This window comes from Pseudochaenichthys georgianus, chromosome 14 (genome assembly GCF_902827115.2).
Source record: "Pseudochaenichthys georgianus chromosome 14, fPseGeo1.2, whole genome shotgun sequence".
Classification (NCBI taxonomy): domain Eukaryota; kingdom Metazoa; phylum Chordata; class Actinopteri; order Perciformes; family Channichthyidae; genus Pseudochaenichthys; species Pseudochaenichthys georgianus.
This window is the reverse complement of record NC_047516.1, coordinates 36,529,215-36,545,368: the sequence shown is the minus strand read 5'-3', so window position 1 is coordinate 36,545,368 and position 16,154 is coordinate 36,529,215. Positions and strand designations below refer to the sequence as shown.

At 45.3% G+C, this 16,154-nt stretch overlaps 1 protein-coding gene across 2 annotated transcripts in view; it reads right to left on the bottom strand.

The window, feature by feature from the left end:
• uvrag (UV radiation resistance associated gene) overlaps positions 1–16,154 on the bottom strand; it is a 126,349-nt gene that overhangs the window by 91,697 nt on the left and 18,498 nt on the right. For both annotated transcript variants that reach the window (XM_034099680.2, XM_071205392.1), the window contains 2 exons: positions 15,449–15,554; positions 12,035–12,161 (listed from right to left, as the gene is read on the bottom strand). In XM_034099680.2, the coding sequence (XP_033955571.1) occupies positions 12,035–12,161; positions 15,449–15,554 (233 nt within the window). The remainder of the gene's footprint in view (positions 1–12,034; positions 12,162–15,448; positions 15,555–16,154) is intronic.

Genomic DNA, 16,154 nt, shown 5'->3' with positions numbered 1-16,154 from the left:
TAGCACCAGATGCTAACAACAACAATGCACGTAAGGTCTCTCTCTCGCTCGCTCGGGCCACACACACACACACCCTCCCGGTCCTCCCGATGGCCAGTCGGTGCCTGCCGGTGAGCGTGGAAGTGTGGTCTGCCACAAGCGGGCAGCAGGAGCGGGTCTGTCAGCATCAGCTTGTAGACGGTATTTTAAACTCGATGCGCTCTGAAACTACGGGGCGGCCGAGGAAAAAAAATACACATGCGTTAATCGCTTTAAAATAATTAGTGGCGTTAATTTCTTTTTTGCGTTAACGCGTTATTAACGCGTTAAATTGACAGCCCTAATATATATATATATATATATATATATATATATACATACATATTTGCACACATATTTTTATATACATTTGTTTTTATATTCGGGATTGTGGGAAACTCTCTGTCTGTACACACAAACTGGAAGATTGACAATAAAGTTGACTTTGATATTTTCTTAATAACTGTCCAATTGTGAGTCCAATGTTTAATTATGTTGGAAGCAAAAGAAAACAGGAATGAAAGGTAAGATTTTGTGTGAAACCACAAACAGTGGTCTACGATATCCAAACCCCTGCACTCATTGCTTGACGCTTGTGTGTAACCAGCAATTTAGAAGTATGCATAGGAGGTTCAAACCTCTCTTAGGAATCGATGAGGAACCAGACAGAACATTGCTTAATGATTCTTTTACATATGAAATAATTGCTGTTTCCAGTGTACTTCTTAATAACTTAACCTGATGTTTACTTGCATTCTTATACTGAAAGGTAAGAAAGTATTTCAAAATGTCCTAACATTGTCCAAAAACTTGATAGTATGACAGCATTTGTCAGAAAAGTGAGTTTTGAGCATTTAAGATGATCAAATCACATGTAATCAGATAGATCAGCTGCTTTTTATCACATACTTTCACTTACATGCTGCCTGAACTGACACTATACGGGTGTTAAAGAGATATCTTGATGGAGACGACGGGAGGAAGAAAATAAAAAGGTAGTCCATCAGATTAGAGACAGGGATCAGAAAGGCCATCCAAAACCCCGACTGCGTAGGCCTGTATTTCTCTCTTGCTTTCATGTAATGCCCAGCTCTGTTCTATCTGTTCTATCCATCTGCTCATCCTTTCATCCCGCTAACCTGTTCCAGTTGTTATCAGGGTATGGACAGACAAAGCGTGGCATAAACCACGTCAGCCAACATGCAACATGCAACATTTGACACCCTATGTGTATATTAACCATGAGCGTTGGGTTGTGGCCTTACTGGTGAGTCTGATGATGAGAGAGAAATGGGGGAAGAGAGGGAAAAGGTGAGAGGTCAAAGTCCCCCAACAGTCTAAGGCTATAGCAGCAGAACTAGATACAGTAAATAGTACCAGCTACTTCGAACATTTTATATGGTCACTTATAAACACAAATATATAAGGCTACTTAGATTGTTTTTCACAATGGCTTACTTATCTGTTATTTATTTTGTGCTTAATTGTTTTAATATATTATGTAAGTCTATCCTCTTTACTTTATCTGCAGTAGACTTCGAGTGGAGTGCACCAGCTGCGCGTAAAAAAGTAGGTCTTAACTCTAACGTCGGGCTTAGCTACGCCTGACTTAGTGATTTGAATTTACACCGAGTGCACCAAGCCTGACTAGTCTCGGTCGTAGCTGCGCCTGGTCTTAATATGCGCGTCCACGTGAATACACTCGAAACAGTCATTGTTGCCAAGCAACACATGTCTACATAATTTAACACTCAAACTCCTCCATTCAGAGCAAGCTAAGACTTGGATAACGAAGTCATGGATAACGGAAACCAAAAGAAGAGAAAAATGACGCCCACACACCGAAAAAGAAAGAGGGATTTTACAGAGCTACAGCGTGAACTGGTGGAGAAAGAAATCGTTCGTGTGGAGGTGGAGACCGCACAACTGAGAGCGGAACATGACAAAATTGAGCTGGAGAAGGATAAATTAAGACTCAAATTATAATTCTTAAGACTCAGCAAAGAATCACTGTCAATTTGTCATTCACCATTCTCTAATCATATTTGTTGTACTTGTTTGTATCTCAATTTCATGTTAATAGTTCTCCAAATGTTGTTATCTAATGTTCTTGTGTGTGTTTTTTGAATAAATTAGGCTATAAAACTGCCTAATAAAAAGATGTGGTCACAATGGGAGCTTATTGAAATGCAATTGCAAAAAAACTGCGTTCATATTACAAATGTACAGGGCTATATGTTGTTTATTGTGTGATTGCGGTTAAGTCGTCACGGATGCCAGGAGGATTTTGCTGCTTCTTCTTGTGTTGGTAAGTGAATATAATTCCTAAGGTGGCGCTGGAGAGCCAAGGAAACTTGACTAATAGCCCGACATGCAGTTGTGCGATGAACATTAGTCATGTCTCCCACAGTATTAAAGTAAAATCTGAGCGCAATCAGCACCTGCAAGGTTGGGGAGAGCGCAGCGTTTCTGTCTGATCCGTTCTGTGGTTATGGGGAGATTTCCTCGATTAAATCAAAAAGGGCTTGTCTGCCGAAACGAAACCTCTCTATCAGCTCACTGAATAGTTGTCCAGTGGGTTTGTTCGATCACAAATGACTCTTCTTAATGCCCTTTCGTTGTTACAACATGTAAACAAGAACCGCACTGCCATAGTTATTTTCCTTCTTGCCTGTTTTACGTTACTATGGAACCTGGTGAACCTGAAGTGGTCTGTCTTTCGATTTACGCCTGCTCCATACTAGGCGTAAAAGTTACACCCGGGCGCAACGCATACAGGGCTTAAGTCTAAGTGGTGCACTAGTCATAACGATAGTTACAGCTGTAACTACGGTCTATGAGTCCCGGATGACCGCCAGAGGCGGTGCTTTTAGCACTGGATATGTCCATCGCACGCATGCGCAGTTCGAGTACCTAATAACAACAAAGTCACCTGTGACCCACGTGACTACGGCTACATAGGCCGGCGTCACTAGTGGATCGGTTCCCAGAATCTTTCGCGAGCACACAAGAATTCTGAGTGACCGGAAACTCTGGCGGTCATCCGGGACTCATAGAACCGTAGTTACAGCCGTAACTATCGTTCTATTTCGCCCCTACTGACCGCCAGAGGCGGTGCTTTTAGCACTGGATGACTATACCCAACCATGTCATGAAGAATCCGAACACTTGCTTACCTAGCTGGAAGCAGCGGAGCTCGGCAACAGGACCACGCTCAAAGGATGGGGAGTGGCGACATTGACCCGGTAGAACCTGAAGAATGTGCAAGACGATGCCCACGACGCCGCAGCGCAGATGGTCTCCAGGGACACCCCTCTCAGGGCAGCCCAAGATGTTGAGATGCTCCTTGTTGAGTGACATCTCACCCCTGATGGCGGGGGGCGAACACTGGCCCCATAGGCATGTGAGATTGTATCCACAACCCAGTGGGACAGCCGCTGCTTGGAGAGAGCACAGCCTCTTCTCGTGCCGCCATGGCAAATGAAGAGCTGCTCTGACTGTCGTATATGGGCCGTAGCACCAATATACGCCTCTAGGGCACGCACAGGGCCACAGCAACTCAGGCGTGCCGTTCTCCTGTGGGACGTTAAAGCGCGCCAGCTGGATAGGCCGATTGGAGTGGGCTAGTTGAAAGCACCTAGGGCAGGAACGCCACGTTCAGCCAGAGGGCAACACCTGAGCCATCGGAGTTCCACTTCAGGCATGTATCTCTCACGAGAGGTATGTAGCTCTCCAACTCGTTTCCCTGAGGTCATGGAAAGCAGAAATGCTGCCTTTAAGCTCCATCTGGGCCAGGGCTCGAAGGGAGGAGATGATAGGGCATCCGGCAGCAGGGGCAGGTCCCAAGCCGGAGCCCTCGGGGTGCCAGGGGGATGCTGCCGTAAAGCCCCTCTCAGGAAGAGGGACACCGACCTGTGGCACCCTGTCGTGGCGCCGTCGACCCGAATATGTTGGGCAGAGATAGCAGCCACATAAATTCAGAGTGGAGTGAGAACGCCCACTGTCTTAGAAGGGACTGCTGTCTGGGCAACAGCGTGCATGCTGTCCCAAGGAACACACACATTCTTGCCCCCCAGTAGGGGTAGAAAGTGCATGAGTGCAAGCTGCACAGCCCGAAGCTCTAGCACGTTGGCATGGCGTGCACCCTCCTGGGCAGACCACTGACCCTGAACGGTCCTGCCCTGCCGTACTGCACCCCACCCTGAGAGACCTGCACCTATGGTGACGGCCTCCTGGCGGGATGGGATGGCACGCCCATCAGGAGATAGGCCCTGCCCCTCCAGTGTGACCGAGAGTGGAGGCAACGCTGCGACACCCTGACTTCCCTGCGCCTGTGCCACTTGGCATCCAAGTGAAGGCTGTTCAGCCACATCTGCATGGGGCGCAACGCCAGCGGGCCCAATGGCCGAGGCGGCCTGCAAGGGCCGAAGGAACTGAATATAAGGCACCAATGTTGCCCGGCCCACGGGGAAGTAGGCATCCCTCAAGTCCACGGCTGTGCATGTGCTGTGGTCAGCATATAGAGTGGCAGCACCTTCAGGAATCTGTTGATTCCTCTGAGGTCCAAGATCAGGCGAAATCCGCCGACTTTCTTGCTCACGAGAAAGTACGCCGAGTAGAACCCCCTGGGCTAAGCAGAGGGTCTACTGGCTCGATTGCGTCCTTGGACAGAAGGACGGACAACTCTTGGGCCAGAAGCTAGGGCCTCTGCCGGATCGCTGACGACTGTCATTTTGGCCCGGCCGAAGGCTAGGGCCGGACCTGCGGTTCGTACCCCTGGGTTAAGGTGAAAACCACCCAAGGGCCGGAAGTACAGAAAGCCCAGTAACTGAGCTGCTGTTGGGAAAGCAGCCGACGACCGTCCCCGAGAGTCTCGGGGCCTAACCCCCAGCCTCCGGAGCCCCCTGGGGGGCCACCGGTAAGGCTCTGAAGCATGAGGCCGCCTAGAAGGCCGGCAGCAACGAAAAGCCCCATGGGAGGTGGATGAGTGGGGCGCTGGGACCTGCGCAGACCACCACTGTAACCTCGACTTGGCATCTCAAGTCGAGGGTGTGGCCACCGAAGGAGGCCAGGCGGCAAGCTAGTAGCCCCCGCACTGCCTTCACTGGATGATTTAAAACCGAAGCTCAACAGGAACACCCCAGATGTTAGCCAAGGGCCGCTGCCTAACAATCAGAGCAATACGTTACAGGGAGCGGAGCGAGAGCACTGCCCTTCACCAGCTGAGTTTAAATAAAGAAGCTGTAACAAAACATGCAAGATGTTAGCCAACGGGCTGCTGCTAACAATCTAACTAACAATACGTTTACGGGAGCGGGAGCGAGAGCACTTGCCTTTCACCAGCTGAGTGAATAATGAAGGCTTAACAGTACACGCAATACGTTAGCCAAGCGGCTGCTGCTAACAATCAAGCACTCATGATCAAGTCAAACACAAATGTGTAAGACCAGATAACTAGCTTCTAAAGAAGAGAACAGCACAGAGCCGTAGTTACAGCAGTAACCATGGCCAGTGCTTACACGGCATAGAACCGTAAGTTACAGTAGTAACTATGGCCAGTATTTACACGGCTTAGACCCATAGCTACAGTTAGTAACTATGGCCAGTACTTACACAGCTTAGAACCGTAGTACAGTAGTAAACTGTGGCCGGTGCCTAAAAGTGTCAGCCAACGGCTGCACCCCTAGATAATATAATATTGGGAGATTAATCCTCTTTATATGGCCACACATGCAGAGCACACAGCACACACAGTGAAGATTGTTCTCTGCAGATCATCCTAATTACAGTATTAGTAGACTAGAGTCAGTACTAGGAGCAGTAATACCACGATATAGCGCTATGCAATCAAAACCATACGTTACCGGGAGTGGGAGCAAGAGCACTGCCATCACCGGCTGAGTTAAATAATGAAGCTTAACAGTACATGCAAGATGTTAGCCAAGCGGCTTGCTGCTAACAATCAAGCAACCAGTCAAAACACAATGTTAAGACCAGATAATTAGCTTCTATGGAATAGAAACAGCCCGCATAAAACCGTAGGCCATGGTCACAGTAGTAACCATGGCCAGTGCTTACATGGACTAGGACCGTAGTTACAGTAGTAACTATGGCCAGTACTTACCTTACTCTCTGCATCTAAACAAAAACGGGCAAAATATGCACACTGGGCTTTCCATACTAAATTAAATGAGAGACGCAGCTAAAGCTGGACTCAAATGCTAATGATAGCTCGGGCACAACGCCGCAAGCAGAACTTTCAAAAGAGCATAATAAGGGCAACTTTATGGGAGAGGGAGCGGGAACACTGTGGTCACCAGAAAGTCTAAGCCAAACAATAAATAAGACCGCAATCAGAACAACTTAGCTGGGAGCGGGTGCGGGGACACAGCCATCACCAGCAACAAGTTGACACAAACCTGTCCGTCGAGGCTCTGCACAGCCGGCCACAGCTCCTGGAGGACGCGCTAACAACCCGTAGCTCCGACAGTCAGTCGCAAAGCTGCACGCGGCCAGCTGCTTGCAGAGAAATCCCTCAGATCAAATGTTCAAACCTGAACGCTGTAGGCTACAATAATGGAGCTGCGGTACTCTCGCGCAGCGAGAAGATGAAAAGGAACCGATCCACTAGTGACGCCGGCCTATGTAGCCGTAGTCACGTGGGTCACAGGTGACTTTGTTGTTATTAGGTACTCGAACTGCGCATGCGTGCGATGGAAATATCCAGTGCTAAAAGCACCCGCCTCTGGCGGTCAGTAGGACGAAATAGAACTTTAGTTTGGTCTTAACCTTCGGTTCTACGTCGGACGTAGAGTTACGCACAGCTTACGCCCAGCTGATGCACTCCACTCCTGCTGTTGTAATAATGTAAATGTCCCCGTTGTGGATCAGAATTCACAGTTTTGGTGTCTCAGCCTTGACTTGAACCAGCCCTCACTATAAGCTTTATCAAAAAGGAAATTCTTAAGCTACCGGGAGATTTTGAAAGATATCAAACTGCAAAATGAATCACCAGTGTTATGGTTTCCGAGTTTGTCAGAATGACCTGAAGTGTTCCTGCTTGGACTTGGAGGTATTCCTAAGAACATGTTCCACTGATCCTGACTACAGGTCCTGTTGTGGATAATGCAAACAGTGCAAAAGGCTGGAGAGGTGACGGCTTCTCTTGTCAACACATTCACCCTCTGTGGTCCTTTTTAATCAGTAACAAAACACAACTGATCACTGAAGCTACTGTATTGAGAAACACACATCGTTGTAAATTACACGGCAAAATGTTCATGAGAAATGCCATATCAAATGTCTTTCAAAAGGCTCATGTTATCCGTCTCACATTAAAAACTATAAACTAACAAACTGTTTATTACAAAGCATGGTGGTGTTTAGTTTGACTTTGCAACATGTGTATCGAGTGATCTGCAACACATTCAGCATTCAATGCAGCCGTGTACAATTATAAAAATTGGAATGAACACCATCACCTCAAAACAGAACAACACAGTATCATTAGCCATTAAGTGAGCTAAAGAGAACTGTAAAACGGTTTTAAAAGAATCAACTAGACAAGCGTCTGGGTGCATTATTGAAGTTCAAGGCTATGTCCACACTTTGGGAGGGAAGGTTTTGCTGTGACAAAGACAGATTTGGATGAGGGGGGGTTAAATAAAAAGCAAGAGAAATGTAGAAGACATGCTAGTGCGTCATTATGCAGAGTGATGGACTGTAGTGGCTGTCAACTCTTATTCTCAGAGAAACGGCAGCCAGCTGAGGGGACATGCATGTGTTAAAGCTGCTGCTAAGGAGCCCTAATGATGATAGCTTCAATATGAGACCTTCTCTCCAAGGTGACAAATACCTCCTCACACCATACCTTCACAAATCTGTGTTCCTTACACTTAAGAAACCCAACCACTGACATTTATTGGCCAGGAGCTCTGGCTCTGTTCAGAGCGTGAGAATAACTACCGTTACCAAGCACAATAAACACTGTTCTCAGACCTGATTCGTGTCATCTGCTTCAGGTGCAAGGAGGGAAATTAGACAAGAGTGTGGCCCCACCAAAACCAAAGTCATTCAATGGGAGGAGGAGAGGAATACTTGTATTTTAAATTTGGCAGTCGTACAGAAGGAAAATAAATGTGGTCATGCTCCTCTGTCCTCTGTTAGGATAATGTTAAAAGGCGTGCCGTGGACTTAGCGTGTGTGCGTTTGCAAGAGAAGTGAAAAACAACAGCTTTTCTTTTCTTTGAGTCTACACCCCTGCTATGATTTCACTGCCTTTACAGTCAATCAGAGTGCATAGAACAGCCAGTCGTTAACCTGTCGTCAGGATGATATCCACTGCTGATGCTTTTCAGAGCTATGCTAACAATGTCCAGGATAGCAAAGAATAAATGAACACAGACACAGCTTTTGCCTCGTCTTTATATGCTGGCTCACATGTGGACGCACACACCTGCAGAACCACAACTGTGTGTTTGGTGTTCTGCGCCACGTCTTTTGAGAAGGGGCCGTTTCCTGGGAAGGACAGGTTGATAAGAGTGACTTGCTAATGAGCCTGAGGATGGTGGAAGAGATGGGAGGACCACACATTCAGATACACACGAGATCCTAGAGAACGTGAACAAGAATGAAGATCAACACTCCATGCAGTATTCCCTCTGGGGAAATATCGCATAGCAAAGAACTTACGCCAACTATTAAACCTTCCAGAAAACTTTAAAAGAAACCTGTATCTAATAAGCACTGGAATGTGTGAAAGTTCAACGGATGAAACACTCACTTCTATCAACATTAGCTTAGCCAGCAGCTTGTGTGATGAGTAATCTATATTATCGAATGCTTTGACAGACAAGCCGACGGAGTCCCAAGAGGAAAGTCACAAAATGATATTTAAGACACAACCGATAAAATGATGTGTCCAACTGAAAGATGAGATCAGATGAAACAAACACGCTGCGGTGCCAATATAAATATAATCAGACAAAAAAATCCAGCTGCTGTACGAGATACTGTAAACGCCTGTCTCCCAGAGTATCCTGTCGGTAATGAATGCAGGCCTTTTTCCGATAGTGAAACAAATGAGTGTGTGCAGGCTGATTGGAAGAGTTAAACAACACGCTGGAAGCCGAGCTCAGCAGCATATGGCTTTTAGCTTTTGAGTTATGAGTCTGGGAAAAAACAACAAGAATTTCAGCAAGCGCTATTCAGCTACAGCATTTCAATTTACCCTAAATACCTTTTCCCTCTTTAACAGCTGAAGGAATGGGTTCTTCTGTTTCTTAATAAGCACTTGTCCCGTCTGGAAATAAGCCCTCAATGAGCGGCAGAGACTGAGAGCAGCGGGTTCTTTTGGCTGTAGACTAAGTGGTGACAAGTAAAGAGGCGGAGGATTAACGGACATTTGCTTTTTTAGAATCACAGGACAAAGGAAACTTCTCCCTGAACCCTTTTAGTGCTCACTTTTTGTGTTAGTATGTGTGTGTGTATTTCTGGATTCATGTGCAGACTTCATGCTAATCATTACCAATCCCCACCTTAGGTTGCCGGCTCAGTTGGATTGCATTTCAATCTTCACAGGAACGGGCTCAATCTCCACCATATAAGGAAAACAACTATCAATAAACAACTCGGTCAAAATACTTTCCTTTGTTATTCTCATTCGATAGCAACAAGTTCAAGTAGACAGACGGACTGTACAGTTTAGGGGTCTGATAGTAACCCTAAGGTTGTATGAACACATGAAACGCATAACTAAATATCAAAGAGAGTTAGCTGAAGTCGAGGAAAGATCAAACTGAACGTTTCTGTACGGCAGCCAACACAGAATACAATGAAGATAAACAAGTCGGAGGGACATGCCAATTCATTTCTTTATATTTTAAAGTACCTATTAAGACACTGTGTGTGTGTGTGTGTGTGTGCGTGCGTGCGTGCGTGCGTGCGTGCGTGCGTGCCTGCGTGCGTCAGTGCGTGCGTGCGTGCGTGTATGCTTGTACACTATGTATGCATGTTTGCGTGTATATGGACGGCTCAGAATAAAAATAGACCACTCTAATGTTTTCTTGAATCTCAATCTCTACATGTATGGCAGCCATTCAATTCCAGTATCTGTAGACGTCCAACACAGATACATGTTGTCAGTAGTTAATAAAATTCAATTAAAAACACATACCTTTAAAAATAGTAAAACCAGAGAACTGATAATGCTGCAGTGGTCTTTAATGTTTTTCGAGAGCTGTATATATATATATGTGTGTGCGTGTGTGTGTTATGTGGGACCATTTGACCTTTGTTAACCCATGCTTCACTAGTCCCGCCCTTTGATTCCCTGCGTACAGGAGGAGGCAGCAGTAAAACCCTCCCCAGCTTTCAGATATCAGTCAGGAGCTGCAGACTTCACGGGGTTAACTCAATGACACCCCGGCACACACACTGTTGCTTTAGTGGTCTGGCACAGACTGAAAGCCACAGGAATGGCTCTATATACTGCACCTCGTGGGTACATATGCATGCGTGTTGAGTGATTCCCATCCTCTGAGCGGCAGCGTGACAGAGGTTTCCTGTATGTGACAACACTCTCTACTGTGCTGCAGCATGAGCAGGTAAACAGCACACACTCTACCTGCTGCTGTCACACACCGCTGAAACCCCGACGCATCTGTTCAAAACCCAAGTCTCCTGTGCAATCAAATCACAAGCCGAAGGATAACAACTGCAAATCTAATACATGTTATAAATATGTTCTAGAGTTTGTTTTATAGACTAATATTTGAAGTCAAAATACACCTGCTTTGAAAAAGACTTGTTTTATAACTGTCGACACAATATGGAAGATAGTCATTTGTGTTATTCTTTCAGGTTATTATTTTATGTGGGTTGGGCTTCATCTCACTCTAGAGATGCAACTTAACATATATCAACATGAATAATAGAAATTATTTGTTGCATCTAAATATTTCTATAAGCTACATTTACTGAAATGGATTTACTATTTGATTGAATACAAATACAAATATTCTGGTTAGGCCTTTGCTTTCTGTAAAGACAACATCATGATCAAACTGTCATAACATTGTCCTTTATGTGTTCTTTGTTTCATATTCCATTCGTAGCTGCAACACAGCCCTGTAGTCCATACTACAAGTTGATGTCTGCATGTTTATCACCATTCAATGATGTACAGGGACAAACGCTTGTAATGAGTTACAGGGCGATGAATCCTCTCATGGGACATGTATGCACTCTGAATGCCTTTCACTGGTATTGCCACCTGTTACGCTAAAGCAGTGATTTTGAGCTAATCCAGTGTTCTGAATACAAACATCAATGTGCAGCCTTGTGTGTATTCAGTTATCACATATTTGGCAAAGTTGCTTGTGGCTAAAGAGTATGCTAAAATGGTGTATTACTTAATATTGGAATAGAAGGGCACTGTTCAGCAACATGAAATGTCCATAGCTGAAACAGCTGATAATTATATCCGAGACTGTATTTATCTGTTAAACAATGATATTGTCATTAAAACATGAATAAAGCAATAGCAGGATTGAGTCCTAAAGCAGGAAACTAGTTTCAGGTTCCTTTGTCTTAAAGTTCAATTTTATGAATGGGTTTTTGGTTTTATTTCTGAACACAGGTCAGTGGTAACGACAAGCTTACGAGACTTTTAAAGAACTGTAAGGCACAATAAATGCCAGTTCATAGCCTGATGGGGATTGTCTGAAGCGTTAGCTTGGTTGTCTACAAGTGGCTAACTGAGACTACTAAATGTCATCACTGCACATAAAAGTAGTCTGGCTTTAGCTTAGCGCGTGACCATGACGTAGTTTATTTATAGATATTTATGTCTGGTGTTTGCACTTTTGTTACTTTGTGTTGGGGGAGCCCTTGTTATTCCGGTTTGACCCACAAAGACATCATCACTGCACCTCTCTATATCCAAGCCTTCGCCTCCTGCATGTCACAGGGAAACATTGCATCAGTGGGAGTGGGGTATGAGCCCCCGCAGCGTTACCTTTCTTCTGAAGCCGTGCACTCTCTTTCTGCCGAAGGTCCATCTCCCTGCCAAGCGCCTTCATCTGCCGCTGCAGCTCGCTCCGCAGCACAGCGATACGCAGCTGCATGCACTCTCGCTCTTTCTTCTTCTCAGAGCAACGCAAGACGACAACGCGGAGAGAAAAGAGAGAAAGAGGATTAAGGAACTTGTTTAGGATGTGGGCACAGCAGTAATCTGTGTTTATAACCATTTGAAATACCTTTACATTCCTACTAGCTCCATCAAATTCATTTGTGTTTCCAAGTCACATTGATGTATTGCAGATCTACTGAGCTCGATAATCTAGACTCCAGTGTCAGCAGCCAATGAGAAGATGGCCAGGGACTCAGATAGTGGCTTCAAGTAGAGGACAGCACGCTTGTTCATCAATCACTTTATTTCAGTAACATGGTGCCGAATCAAAAGCCTAAACTTTGATTCAACTTGATGTCAATTCATCAATTTAAGTGTGAAGAAGAAGAAGAAGAAGAAGAAGAAGAAGAAGAAGAAGAAGAAGAAGAAGAAGAAGAAGAAGAAGAAGAAGAAGAAGAAGAAGAATAAGAAGCAGAATAAGAAGAATGAAGAAGAAGAAGAAGAACAAATCAGAAGAAGAAGACCAGTAAGAAGACTCACAAAGCCCCTCTCTCCCTAGATCCTCAGAAGAAGAAGACCCCTCCTGAGAAGAAGAAGAAAGTTGCTACATTAATGTATATCTTATCTTGGTATATATTAGATTAGACTGTTATATCATTTCATAAAAATACGTTCTGCTTTCTTTTTTTATACCGACAATTAAATATATATGATTTGTAACAAAACCAACATTTGAGCATGAAATAATAATCAGCATTTTGAAATGAGCAGATTAGTGCATTCTCACTATTATATGAGATGAAAAGACCAAACCATTTAAGGATGATCCAACAGGGGGAATAATAACTGCAGTCCCAGTTACTGTATATATTATGATATACCAAAGTCAGACTCAATACTAAATAATAAGGGAAATGGTTCAAATAGAAATAAATCATTTTAATTAAGCATTCTCCAACCTGCGGATGTGTTCAACATTAACGTTGTTAAAGCAGGAGAACTGAAGTCAGAGTGAACCGTCACGAGTCATTGTCACAGAATATTTGATCCAGAGCTGATTATTGCTACTCAACTGCCAACACACAGAGAGCCAGGAGGCGCCACCAGCTGTGCATGCACACACCTGGAGTGAGAGACCCAGTAAAGCCCATCCACTCCAGATGAGTGTTCCTCTGTGACTCCTTGCACCCACAGCTCTCCTCTGGCGTCTCTCCCACCATGTGCTCCCTGACAGCACAGGTGTGAGAGGTCATTGAAACAAGCCGCTTTGTATTAACAGGGTTCATTTATTTAGTTACAGAAGAGCTGGCAGCTCATCCCTTGAAGAGAAGCCTCAGGTGTATTATAATAAGGGTGAAGAGGAAGGGTATATTTGACAATTATTATGGAACTAGGTTATTGGGCTTTTTTTTATCGTGTAAGATTTGTGAGAAAACGTTTTCAATTTAACTTACTGAATTGATTTGAACAGTGGGCTTATCAACACATGAATACTGTGTTATAAGACAAGCACGAGTTTCACATGTGGGCCATATTCCATTATACTTTTAGAACTTTCCTCGGGCCACAGTGGCTCCCGGGGCGTTATGTAGACACACACACACACACACACACACACACACACACACACACACACACACACACACACACACACACACACACACACACACACACACACACACACACACACACACACACACACACACACACACACACACACACACACACACACACACACACACACACACACACACACACACACACACACACACACACACACACACACACACACAGAGAGAGAGATAGTGATCGTGGTCTGGATCAGACGAAACACAGATATGCTTCTTCGTGAAGACTTCTGAGGGCTTTGCAGTGAACACAGAGAGGCGTATCAGTCGCCAGGAGAGAGAAGACTGATAGAGCCTCCATCTCTAATGTGTCGCCCGTGCTTGCATGTTAACCGCCAATGGCTTTTGCACGAACCAGGAGCCTCCTACACTTTCACTCAGTGACATAGTTGAGAGAGTGTGTGTGTGTGTGTGTGTGTGTGTGTGTGTGTGTGTGTGTGTGTGTGTGTGTGTGTGTGTGTGTGTGTGTGTGTGTGTGTGTGTGTGTGTGTGTGTGTGTGTGTGTGTGTGTGTGTGTGTGTGTGTGTGTGTGTGTGTGTGTGTGTGTGTGTGTGTGTGTGACCGTGCCCGACCACCAGGGCCCGTCTGACTCCTCCTGAACATCAAACAGCAGTGGGTCAGCTGAGTAAATAAGCAGCGGCGTGGGGGGAGCATGATATAACCCACAGATTAATGGCAGAGCGTGAAAGGGCCATGTGCCGGGGCTGGTGGCCTCCACTCTGTCCCCTTTGATCCCCGCTCACTGTGACGCGCACAGAAGGATAGTTCTGAGCTCTCCAAAGGCAGAGGGAAACCCTTAGAAGAGCCACACAATGCTCCACTCACTCTCACCCGGGTTTCTTGAACGGAAAAGGTGGAGGACGAGGATTATGTGATTTATTAGCTGATGTGAGCTCTGAAAAGGGTTCTGAGGAATGTTTCAATGAGGGGGAAATATCAGAGACAACTTTTTGAAAGGGTTCCTTTGTGGCAAAAGAATGGAGCCTCAATGTTTTTGCGGGGAGGCTTGAAAGGGCTTTAGTGGAGCTGTTTTAATAGGTAGGGTGAAGGTCTGGGTGAGGAACAAAAAAAAGCAGCCATATCAAAAGCCGATGAGAGCATGATGGAAGGCAACAGCTGTAACAGATGTCTAAGGCCGTCTACAGGGGAACTAAACCTGTAAATGTGGTATCTGTGCAAAAGCACATATGCAGCACACACTCGGCTGTAGATTTAAACACTGCGGACACAAAAGATCCCAGCTGTGCTTTCCTCTGAAGGCAAGTCTACCTGGAGGATAAAAGCACCCGAGTGTCACTGCCTGGGGGCTTGTATAACCGCAGAAGAGACGGGATGCTTTTGAAGTGAATGTTTACAATAAACACTACGTCAAACCTGGGATCAGTGCTCCGTTTTCACAGCTGTGCGGCTGCCAATTCCAACAATGTTAAATATGCTTTCTTGCTTTTGTAGTGGATCCGTTGGAGGATATGACAGGAGATGGAAACATAAACAGTGGTGAAAGCGTGATCATTATGGCAGGAGGGATAATGGCCTCTCCACCTCCTGTCGAGCAGTCAAAACAGAAGGATACAATAGCTGCCCAAAGAGTAAATAAGCGGCCTAAACACTGCTGCTGATTTAAGGTAAGTTGCTGATGAGTTGGACTTCAGCTGGGGAAGGTTGGGCTCACCCGCTCTGTGCATGTTGCCGTCGTCCTCAGCTTTTCCTCGATCTCCTTCCCAATCCTCTGCACCGTCACTTGGGTCTGTTTGATGGCTCTCTGTGCTGTGTGAAGCCTGCAGGGAGAGAGGGAGGAAAAGCCACCATGCAGATCATTGTTTGGAACCACACTCTGGACCACGCCAACAACCGCATGTTGAAACTGTGTTTTTGAGGGGCCGCTGAATTGACAGGATGCGTCAGTGTTATGACTAAAGCAGCAATTACACCGACTGTTTGGAAAGATTCTTCCGCATTATGATCGTCCCCATGTGTCGGAGTCTTTGTGCAGCGCATTTGTTTTTTCTTGTTTACTTGGGCTGATCTTCTTCCTGAACTGTACAAATGAATGACGAGCTATGACATTAAACAAAGGAGAAAAATAAAACCAAGACAAGTAATATTAGTCCACAGTTTGTTTGACCCTAAAACAACAAAGTTCACAACAACATTTTGTTCTAATCATCTAAGCACTATATGACATCAGACGCTGCCCCATAGACCTGAACCCATCAGTCCCAGGAAAGGAAAACAACCTTCAAAAAGGACTAATCATTTATTGAAACCAGAGACGGAGTTCCAAATCCCCCGATACCGTCTCCACTGAAATATGGAACAGCAACATCAGGACACAAATGACAAGCACACCTATTATTTAGAGCCCAAAGAAAAGACAA